This window comes from Euleptes europaea, chromosome 13, assembly GCF_029931775.1.
Source record: "Euleptes europaea isolate rEulEur1 chromosome 13, rEulEur1.hap1, whole genome shotgun sequence".
NCBI lineage: Eukaryota > Metazoa > Chordata > Lepidosauria > Squamata > Sphaerodactylidae > Euleptes > Euleptes europaea.
In genome coordinates, this window is record NC_079324.1 from 4,855,217 (window position 1) to 4,866,870 (window position 11,654).

Consider the following 11,654-nt stretch of genomic DNA (forward strand, 5'->3'; position numbering starts at 1 on the left):
AGGAGGCTAACGTGAAACACGGGATGTACCCCCTGCAGAGTCTTGGGGAGGTCCAGTTCAGCAGTGACCTCATTGATTACCTGGGATATGGTAAACGGACCCATGTACTTTTGGCAAAGCTTTCTACAAGGATGCAGAGACTTTTAAGTTCTTGGTGGAAAGATACACCTTTTCCCCGACCACAAGATCCCACTGAGGCGCTCTGTGTTTGTCGGCCTGCGCCTTGTACCGTTCCTTAGCCTGGTCCAATTGTTTGACAAGTCCCGGCCAAGTATTTCTGACGGTGTTAGACCATGCCAACACCTCCGGAGGGTTGCCCCCTGGCGGGAGGGGGACCGCCCCCAAAGGGTCGAATTCCATCCCAAAGACAGTCTTAAAGGGGCTCTGCCCAGTAGCAGAGTGCACAGAGTTGTTATAGGCGTACTCCACCAGGGGCAACAGGTCGACCCAATTATCCTGGTGATAATTGGTGAAGCAGCGCAAATAGCATTCAACCACAGGATTCACCCTTTCCGTCTGCCCATCCGTCTGGGGGTGATAGGCTGACGATAAACCTTGTTGTACCCCAACAATTCCCAAAAAAGCCTGCCAGAATTTAGACAGGAACACCGAGCCTCTGTCGCTCATGATCTTCCGAGGAAAACCGTGCAGGCGGAAGATCTGTTGAACAAATAGGCGGACCAACTTGTAGGCTGAGGGCAGCCCCTCGCACAGAATAGGGTGGATCTGCTTAGAAAACAGATCCGTGATGACCCAAAGTACGGTTTTACCCTGGCTAGGAGGGAGATTGGTTACAAAGTCCATACCAATCACCCGCCAGGGAGCCTCTGGGGTCTCCAGGGGTTTCAGTAGTCCAGGGGGCTTTCCCATGAGACGTTTATTGGTAGCACACGTTGGGCAGGACCTTACGAAACCATCAATGTCCTGGTGCATCCCTGGCCACCAAAAGCGCCGCCGTACCAGGTGTAGGGTTTTCACGAAACCAAAATGACCCCCCGTCTTGGAGCTGTGGCTCCATTCTAGCGCTTCCCGGGTCAGCTTCTGGGGAACATAAGTCTTTCCTTCTGGGGTCCCAGATTCCTCCACCCCAAGGGGACCCTTCCCTCGTTCCTTGCGGAGGGCCTCCTCCCACCTGGTCTTTGCAGCAGAGGGCAGATCTCCAGGAACCTCCTGGGAGCGGGGGGAATCGTGAGTCTCCCTCTGTGGAAAGGCCAGGGGAGGTGGAGAACCCGCCGTCCGGGCTTGGGTCCGGACTCCCCGGGGGGGGGAGGCATCGAGTGTTCCCTGTTGCTGGAGGTCTGGTACAGGCGCGGTACCCGCCACCCGGGTCTGGGCCTGGGTCTGAACCCCTGGGAGACAAGTGGCACCGCTTGTGCCCCCTTGCGGAAGAGCCGGGGCAGGTGAGGGGGGCACTGCTCAGGCTTGGGCCCGGGTTAGAACTACTGCGCTTGCCCCCTCCGGGTCCAAGCCCAGGTGTTCTGGGGTAAAAAGGGATCCAAGCGGCTGCTCGACTCTGCAGTCGTACTGCAGCATACGGGAGAGACCGTCCGCCAGGCAATTCTCCCTCCCGGGAACATGCTTAATGGTGAAGCGGAATCTAGAAAAGAAATCCGCCCACCTCAGCTGTTTGGCCGAGAGTTTCCTCTGCCCCAGGATGGCCTCGAGGTTCCGGTGGTCCGTCCAAACCTCAAACGGAACCCCCCCTCCAAGAACTGGCACCAGACTGTGAGGGCGTGTTTAATTGCCATGGCCTCCTTCTCCCCTATCGTCCAGTTGAGTTCGGCCCCAGAGAACTTCTTGGAAAAATAGGCACAGGGTTGGAGCCTCCCCTGAGCGTCCCTCTGTAAGAGTGCTCCCCCCATCGCCCTGTCGGAAGCGTCCACTTGCAGGGTAAAAGGTTGGGAACAGTCAGGGTGAGCCAAGACGGGTCCGGTAGTAAACCGGCTCTTAAGCAGATCAAACGCCGCCTGGCATCGGTCATCCCATGCTATCCGATAGTTAGCGGCAGTGGCTGCTTGGCCCCTCCCCTTGGTCCTAAGGAGTTCCGTGATTGGGAGGGGCTATCTCAGCAAAATCTGGGATGAAACCCCTGTAGAAATTTGCGAAGCCCAGAAATTGTTGAACCTGTTTGCGGGTCCGGGGAGGTTCCCAATCCCGGACCGCCTGGACCTTCTCGGGGTCCATAATCAACCCATTGGGAGACACCACAAACCCAAGAAAAGTAAGTTCGTCTTGGTTAAAGGCACACTTGGACAGTTTGGTGTACAGGTGGTGTTCCCGCAGCCGGCGCAAAACCTCCCGCACCAATTTCCGGTGTTCTTCCGGGTCTTGTGAATAAATTAAAATATCATCTAGGTATACGATGACCCCCTGAAACAACAGATCATGCAAAATCTCGTTGATAAGTTGCATGAAGCAGGACGGAGCTCCAGACAACCCGAAAGGCATTACACAGAATTCAAAAAGCCCAAAGCAACATGAGAAAGCTGTTTTAGCCTCATCCCCCTCCTTAATCCGGACCCGGTTGTAGGCCTCCGCCAAGTCCAGTTTAGAAAACACCCTGCCCTCTTGTAGCTGGCTGAGAAGGCCAGGGATGAGGGAGATGGGGTACACGTTTGTTTCAGTAACTGCATTAAGCCCTCTATAGTCCACACATGTAAGCTCTTGACCCAAAGAACCAGAAATCACCACAGATGGCTTTTACTGGTCAAATAGGCAATACAGTGCATGGAGAATAAGATGACAGCTATGAGTGACTTGCTCGTTAGTTGGCAATATAAAGCTTGAAAACGGCGGGAGATTACAAAGCACACAAAGCATAAACAGAGCACACTTTCCCAGGAGTAGCGTTCCATGCTTTGGTATGTGGAGCCGTCCTTGAAGTCTGGACGGTTCAGCAGAGGAACAGAGGCAACATAGAAACCGAGATAACAGCCTGACATCCTGCTCCCCTTAAGGCCCCCTCCCATCCTGCAAGGGGGCTGGCCTGTCTGGGTAGGCAAAGTGAAACGCGTCGACGAGTTTGGGAGCGGAGACATCTCGTGCGCGAACCCATTCGTCATAGGCAGGGGGGAAGTGTTTCCAGCGGACCAAGTATTGCAAGACCCCACGGTGAATACGGGAGTCTAGGATTTTGGAGACTTCGAAATGTTCTCCCCCCCCCCACCATTATCGGCTGTTCAGGAGGCAGTTCTGGATGCCATTGCTGAGAAGCAAAATGGGGTTTCAGGAGGCTGATGTGGAAAACGGGGTGCACACGCCTTAAGGTTTTTGGGAGAGATAGTTCTACCGTGACAGGATTTATGATGCGAGTGATGGGGAATGGGCCAATGTACTTAGCGTTGAGCTTATGGCACGGACGGGTGGAACGCAGGTTTTTAGTGGATAGGTATACCAGGTTACCCACTTGTAGATCTCCACCGGGGAACCGATGTTTATCAGCCTGTGCTTTGTATTTGCGCTTGGCTCGGTCAAGGTTGCTAATCAGCCAGGGCCATGTGCTGCGGAGGGTGTGTGCCCAAAAGGCAATGTCGGTATCCCCCTCCCCCTCCAAATCTTCTACTGTGGTGATAGGACCGAAGTCCTGTCCATATATTGCATAAAACGGGCTGAAACCAGTGGACTGATGTACAGCATTATTGTAAGCATATTCTGCAAAAGGCAACAGTTCTACCCAGTTATCCTGGTGGTAATTGACATAACAGCGCAAATAACATTCAAGTACAGCATTCACACGTTCGGTTTGGCCATCTGTTTGGGGATGGTATGCACTAGACAATCCCTGCTCCACCCCCACCAATTTGAGAAAAGCTTTCCAAAACTTTGCAACAAAACTACTGCCGCGGTCGCAGATTATTTTGCGCGGAAACGAATGTAGTCTAAAGACATGTGACACGAAGAGGCGGGCCAATTTCTGAGCGGAGGGGATCCCCGCACATGGAACCAAATGTATTTGCTTGGAAAATAAGTCAGTGATAACCCATAAAACAGTTTTTCCCCCGCTGAGAGGGAGATCCGTCATAAAATCCATAGCAATTACTTCCCAGGGTTTGGAGGGTGTTTCAAGTGGTTGCAGTAGTCCTGGGGGCTTGCCTTGAGACCGCTTGACTGTGGCGCAAACAGGACAGCTGCGAATAAAAGAGTCAACATCAGAACGCATTCCCCCCCACCAAAATTGTCTGCGTAACAGGTGAAGGGTCTTTAGGAACCCAAAGTGTCCAGCGGTCTTTACTCCATGGGCCGAGTGTAAGACGTCTTTTCGGAGAGCTTTGGGTACATACAATTTCGAGTCTTTGTACCAAGAGCCTCCTTGTTCGATTACACCAGGAGGCAGGGTTTGATTAGAGCGTTCCATAAGGCAGTGTTCCCAAAGGGACTTTAAGAAAGAATCGGAGACGGGAACCCCCCCCCTTGTTTAAAGGGGCAGTAGGAGCAGTTAGGGGGGTTGACGAGGGGGAAGCGCTTACGTGCTGCGGTGCACAGACTGCAGGCGGCTGGGCGGCCAGCTGGGTTGGAGGAGCTGGAGCGTCGGTCATCGTGGTTTTCCGTTGTGGGGGCAGCTGGGCAGCCGGTAGGGTTGGAGGAGTTTGCACGCTGGTGACTGTGTGGTGTCGCTGGGGCAGCGTTTGGGATCGAGTTTGTACAGCCAATACGGGTAGGGCTTCCCGTTGTGCGGGCGTAAATAAAGAGTCTGTTGGCCGATCGAGTTTCGTCGGGTATTGAGGCAATCGGGAGAGAGCGTCCGCCAGAACGTTTTGTTTTCCTGGAACATGCTTCAGGACAAAACGAAACTGAGCAAAGAATTCCGCCCAACGCTGTTGTTTCGCGGATAACTTATGGGTCCCTGTGAGGGCGGCTAGATTCTTGTGATCGGTCCAAACTTCGAAGGGAACTTTAGACCCTTCCAGGAATTGTCGTCACAGAGTAAGTGCATGGTGAACAGCTGAGGCTTCTTTCTCCCAAATGGGCCAGTTCAATTGGGAGTGCGCAAATTTTTTAGAGAAATAAGCGCAGGGGTGAAGGACGCCATCTGGTCCTCTTTGCAGTAGGGCCCCCCCATAGCTACGTCGGAGGCATCGACTTGTACAATGAACATTCGGTTAGGGTCTGGGTGCCGTAGCACAGGTTCTGATGTGAAAAGGCGTTTGAGGGCTACAAAGGCGGTCTGGCATTGATCAGTCCACAGTATCTTAGCGGAGGGCAATGTGGCAGAGTTCTCTTTACCTTTGGTTTTCAGAAGGTCGGTGATGGGCAGTGCTATTTGGGCGAAGTTAGGAATAAATCCGCGGTAGAAATTAGCAAAGCCCAGAAACTGTTGTACTTGCTTGCGGTTGGAGGGAGGTGTCCAATCGAGGACGGAACGGACTTTGGCTGGGTCCATGCTAAGGCCATGGTGGGAGATTATATATCCCAAGAAAGTTATTTTGCTCTGGTGAAATTCGCATTTAGACAGTTTTGCAAAGAGCTGGTGGTTGCGTAGGCGGTGTAGAACTTCCCGGACCAATGCGACGTGCTCGTCCATGGTTTTTGAATAAATAAGAATGTCGTCTAAATAAACCACCACCCCGCGGTATAGTAAATCATGAAGGATTTCGTTGATGAGTTGCATGAAGACCCCCGGGGCCCCTTTTAACCCGAAGGGCATCACAAGGAATTCAAACATTCCAAAGCAGCTAGAGAAGGCAGTGAGGGGTTCGTCCCCCTCGCGGATACGGACACGGTAGTAGGCTTCTACTAGGTCCAATTTAGAGAAAATACGTCCCTCTTGCAGTTGTCCCAAAATATCTGATATTAGTGGTATAGGATAGGCGTTGGCTTGAGTAACTGCATTGAGTTTTCTGAAGTCAATGCAGAGGCGTAGGTCGCCCTCCTTTTTTCGGACGAAAAACACGGGGGCTGAGTTGGGAGCATTCGAGGGGCGAATGAATCCTCTGGCAAGATTTTTGTCTAAAAAGTCCCGTAGTACAGTGCGCTCGGAAGTGCTCATAGGGTAGATTTTACTCTTGGTTAGTGTGCAGTCCTTCACCACTTCAATTGCACAGTCAGTGGTCCGGTGGGGGGGTAAGGCATCACATTCTTTAATGTTGAAGACATCCGCAAAGTCCTGGTATACAGGAGGGAGGGATGGCGGTGATGGGAGATCGGAGATTAATGCTGGAGCGGGTGGAGATTGTAGCGCAACTTGTTGCCGGTGCTGGTCGCATTTGGGGTTGGCAAAGGAGATCGTGTTCGTCTCCCAGTCTATACTGGGACAATGACCTTTAATCTAGTTAATTCCCAGAACCACTTCAAATCGGATAGGGGCTATGGTAAAGTCTATTTGCTCCCAGTGGGAGCCAATTCCCATCGCCACCCCTATGGTGCGATGATCAACTGGGGCCCCCTGGAAATGGCTCCCGTCCATTTGGGCGAATTGGACGGGGGCTGGTAAAGCCTCGGACTTGACTTTGAGTGCTGCAAATGTGGCTTCGTTTATGAGAGTGCGACTGCAACCGGAGTCAATGAGTGCCTTAACGGGTAGTTGGGGACCACCTTCATGGTGTTGTAAAATTGCGTCCACATAAACGGTGGTTTCTACTTCCTTTACTTTAGTGGGAGCATTCGGTTTAGCAGGAGAATCTGCAGAGGTCTGTGGAGACGCTCCACTCACCACAGACCGGAGCCGTTTTTTGACAAATCAAGGGGGGATTCCAGGTTTAAAGCCGGAGAATTCCATGGGTTCTCTTCATCAGAAGAGGGAAAGTTGTCCCCCAACGGGGCACTTGTAATCCGAGACCCGGCGGGGTCATTCGATGTAGGCAGGATGGCTGAGTCTCCAGCGTGAAGTGCAGAGGGTGTGGGTCTTCCCGGCGCTGCGCTGCGGGTGGCCACGGTGCCTCTGCGTTGTGGTCGTCCTCTGGCTCAGGTTGTCGTGCTGGGACGAAAGGGTTCAGGGCGGTATGGGCAGACTGCTGCAAAGTGGCCCATTTCCCCACAAATGAGGCAGGCACCTCTTTGAAATCGGGTTTCGCGATCCTGGGGTGGACGCGCAGGTTTCCGTGGATTGGGGGAGGGTGCCTTGGGCTGGGGCTTTTGGATGCTTTTCTCCTTGTGTTTTTGGCGGACAAGGGAAACAAAGCGTCGGCGGCTTTCCACCTCTTCGGCTAATAGAATCCAGTCCTCAAGAGTTTCGGGATCAGCCCGCATGTACGACCAGTTCAGAACGTCAGGGTGTAAGGCTTCCCTGAAATGGTGAATTAGGGTGGCTTCGGGCCAGCCCACAATCTTGCTTGCCAGTCTTTGAAATTCATCGGCAAATTCTCGAACTGGAGTAGAGCCTTGTCTTAGTTGTAACAGTTCCGCTTTGGCTCGTTCCCCCAAAAAGGGGTTTTTAAACCTCCTCCGTAGAGCAGTCATGAAATTGTTGAGGGAACGGATAGAGCGGGATCAGGTGTCGAATTGGAGGACCATCCAGTCGGCTGCTTTACCTGTCAAAAGGGAAGCCACATAGCGCACCCGGCTGTCCTCTGTAGGGAAAAACTGTCCTTGTTCTCGCATATAGCTGTCCACTTGATGCAAGAAACAGGGTAGGGTTTCGAGAGATCCATCGTACGTAGTTTTCAATTTGAGTTGTTTCCAAGGACCGGGCAGAGGCTGACCCGGTTGCACGGGTGGCCCGGGTGCAGGTAAAACGGGACCTCTGGGAGGCGGAGGTGGCGCAGGTACATTAGCGGGTGGTTGGACTGGCACCCCCTGACCCGGTATTGGGACGGGCTGTGCCTGGGCTATCAGGGCTTGCTGTAACTGCCTGTTGTCCTGAAGCACACATTCCATTAACTCTTGGAGCTGATCAACACGTTCGGATAGCTCTCGATTTTGGGCTCGTAAGAGGTGAACATCTTCTCCTGGGCCACCAGTACGATGAGGTTTACTTGTCCAAAAACTCGTGGCCCATTGAGAACTGTCTCCATATAGGTCCTCTTCCTCAGACTCTCCGGAGTCTTGGCGTCGGTCTGCAAGGTGGCGTGCGCGTTGGGTCGTGCGCGACGGGGCAAATACCGGGGAAAAAGACAGACCTAACGGATGGGCGCTCCTTACAGTGTCCTTGGGGCGACTGCCTGTCCGCGCCCGATCCGCAGCCAACTGTAACTCCTTATCCCTTGCGGCCTGAGCCTCGGCTGCCGCCTTAGCCGCTTCAGCAGCTTCTTTATCCGCGAGAACCTTTTCGTTTTCAAGTCTCAGGGCTGCAGCTGCGGTAACATGCGGTAAAAGTTCCGGTTCCAGGAGTGTGAGTATGGGGTCGGGTTCCCCGCCCCGCAATGGTTGTATTCGAACTGCAATCGCGGGTGCATCGGCCCCAAACGTCGAGGCCAAACGTTGGGCCAAGGTGGCTACCGGGGTATCCTTTGTACAATCCGCAAAGAGGAGAGCCGTATGGACAGCGACCCGCTTGGCTTCAGCTTGACAGCTGGCTGCATCGGGTATCAGGGAAAAACCTTCCGGCGCGGCTCCTGCCATGGCACCTTTCCCCAGGGCAACAGGACGCATTAGAGCTGTGGATGGGAGAGTCTCCCGGGCAATAAGTGTGTCCAATAATCCGGTTAGTACTTGTAAGTCCTCAGTTGCCAACCGGGCATCATCCAGCAACTGATCGAAATCTTGGAGGTCTAAACGAGTATTAGTATCCTCCGACGTTAACATCCAGAGAACTCTCACTAGAGATTGCCACTGTGTCTGTACCAGTCCCCTCAAGCGGCAAACCTTTAGGTTAGTCCTAAAGAGTTCAGCGACTATGTCCTGTAGAAGGGTAGGATCCGCAAATGAGGACTCCAGGGTTCCAAGAAGTAGTAGTCACGGTTCACTCGGAGAGCGATCTCCTAGCTCCCATCCGAGTGGCAGGCGAACCCTCCAGGGCTCCAACCTGGCTAGGGGATCGTTGAAGAAGGGTTGTAATGGATAGCTGTCATAATGTAAGCTCTTGACCCAAAGAACCAGAAATCACCACAGAGACACTTAGAATCCAGGCAGATGGCTTTTACTGGTCAAATAGGCAATACAGTGCATGGAGAATAAGATGACAGCTATGAGTGACTTGCTCGTTAGTTGGCAATATAAAGCTTGAAAACGGCGGGAGATTACAAAGCACACAAAGCATAAACAGAGCACACTTTCCCAGGAGTAGCGTTCCCAGGCTTTGGTATGTGGAGCCGTCCTTGAAGTCTGGACGGTTCAGCAGAGGAACAGAGGCAACATAGAAACCGAGATAACAGCCTGACATCACATAACCGGACGTCCGAAGTCCCCTTCTTCTTCACGAAGAAGCAGGGTGAGGAGAATGCAGCCTTGGACTGACGGATAAACCCCCTGGCCAGATTCTTATCCAGAAACTCCCTTAATACAGTCTTTTCCTGAGGGCTCATGGGGTAAACCCGAGCCTTGGAGGGCTTCATGTCCGCCGTTAACTCAATTGCACAGTCCGTGGTGCGGTGAGGGGGTAGCAAGTCACAGTCCTTCCCCTCAAAGACTTTCGCAAAGTCCTGATATTCCGGGGGTAGCATTACGGGAATTGCTGTCGCGGCAGTCACCCTCCCCCCATCAGGCATGTCCTCCCTGCAATGCCACCTGCATTGGGGGGACTCAAGCCTTGTTTGCCTCCTTACTGAAATCATTGACTTTCAGAATAAATCTTTGAATCGCTACTACTTGGCGCTGTGCCCAGTCGATGCTGGGATTGTGACCCGCCAACCAATTGCTTCCCAGAACCACCAGGTAAGCGATCCCAGGGGCTATGGTGAGGCTGATTTGCTCCCAGTGATCCCCCACCCCTAGCAACACAGGGTTAGAGTGCAAATGAACGGGGGGGCCCTGAAGATCCCTCCCGTCCATTTCAAGGAAGCGCAAGGGTTGGTTTAACTCCACCACCCCCAATTGTAATCGGTTAAATACTTCTTGGTCAATTAAAGTTCTGGAGCAACCAGAGTCCAAAATGCCCACTACTGCAACTGGATCCCTTCCCTGGGGATTCCTTAACACCACGGGCACCAGGAGAGTCTCCCCCTGGTCACTCACCCAGGTCGGAACCGGCTCATTTTCTTGCAAAGTAGCTTCCTGTGCCGGTTCACTCACAGGAAGCTTTCTTCGTTTTTTGGTGGTGAGACATCTCTGGAACAGCAGCGATGTTCACACAGGACAGGTTCCAGGTCCGCACTTAATGCCGCCATCCCGCGCCAGGTGAGTGTTCCCTCCGTCCTCTTCAGATCCGGAACTTGGTAGCTGGTCAGAGTTTTCTTGTCTGTCGCCTGCCTGGGCGATCCGCTGGTGCACTTGGCTGCAAAGTGTCCCATCCTACCGCAACATAGACAGGAACCTTCTCTGAAGCGGCGCACTCTCTCGTCCGGGAAACGGCCTCGATTCCCTTCGCCTCGGTGCACCTCCATCGTAGTGTTCCCCTTGGTCGGGCCTCTGGAGGGGGGTTCCTTCCCCGGGCGATCCTTGGCGAACTGCAGGGTTAGCTTGCGGTGTTCTACTTGCCCTGCCAGCCGGATCCAGCCCTCCACAGTGTCAGGGTCTCCCAGCGTCAGGCAGCCCTCCAACACTTCCCAGCGCAGTCCCTCATGGAAGTGTTGGACCTTGGTGGCTTCGCTCCACTCTCGCACCTTGCACGCCAGGGACTGGAACTCCTGGGTATATTCTAGCACAGACCAGGACCCCTGCCTTAATCTGCGCATAGCAATCTTGGCCCCCTCTGCCCGGTGAGGGTCCTCAAACCGGCGGTGCAGGGCTTCCAGGAAATCATCGAGGGAGCGCAAAGGTCCAGGGTTAACCTCTGTCGCTGCCACCACTCTACTGCCTCCTTTAGAAGCCCGATGGCATACCACACCCGGGCTTCTTCGGAAGGAAAAGTCTCACCCTGATCATTCATGAAACCAGAAAGTTGCAGTAGAAAGTGGGGTAACTGGGCGCAGGTCCCATCAAAAGAAATCTGCAGGTCCCGGGCGACTGTGTGTGGGGAATGAGATGGGAGGGTAGTCGCAGCACCGATGGACGATCGGAGTCCTCGCACCGTCCCTGCTAGCGCCGTCATCTCCCTTCTTAGGATCTCCAGCTGGTCCTGAAGCTCCCAGTTCTGTCGAGTCAGGTCGTGGTTCTGCTCCTGCAGAAGACGGCGTTCCTCTTCTCAGGGGTACGGGGTAGAGGTGACTGCAGCTCGGCCTCGGAGCGGTTCCTCCTTCCTGGAGTATAGGTCCTCCAGTGGGCCTCGATATAGGTGATCGAAGTTTGGCCCCGTGGTTGATTGGTAGACGTACTGTCCGGCGATCCGCGGTGCCCCCTCTGCAACCTCTGCGGGGCTCCTTCCCGGGGTTACTTCTTCCCAGCTTGGGTCTGCTCCTCTCGGGGCTGCTTCCTCCCGGGGCAGGACCCCTCCTTGCTGTTCCGACAGGCAGAGGCGTTCGTACCGCCGGATCAGTTTGGCGGATCGGGTCGAACTGGGGAACATCTTTCTCAAGAACTAACTAGTAGAAAATAAAAAAGATGGATTCCAGCCTAATGTCAGGCTTCAGCAAATACACGGCGTTTCAGGCAATAGAACTCGAATCCAGGCAGAGCAGCGATTCAAAGATTTATTCTGAAAGTCAATGATTTCAGTAAGGAGGCAAACAAGGCTGGAATACATG

The 11,654-nt window shown here is 53.6% G+C and overlaps 1 protein-coding gene across 1 annotated transcript in view; it reads right to left on the bottom strand.

Moving 5' to 3' along the window:
• LOC130486457 (G-protein coupled receptor 83-like) overlaps positions 1–10,415 on the bottom strand; it is a 32,067-nt gene extending 21,652 nt beyond the window's left edge. The window contains exon 1 of the mRNA XM_056859727.1: positions 10,187–10,415. Within this exon, the coding sequence (XP_056715705.1) occupies positions 10,187–10,415 (229 nt within the window). The remainder of the gene's footprint in view (positions 1–10,186) is intronic.
• Positions 10,416–11,654: the final 1,239 nt, after the last annotated feature.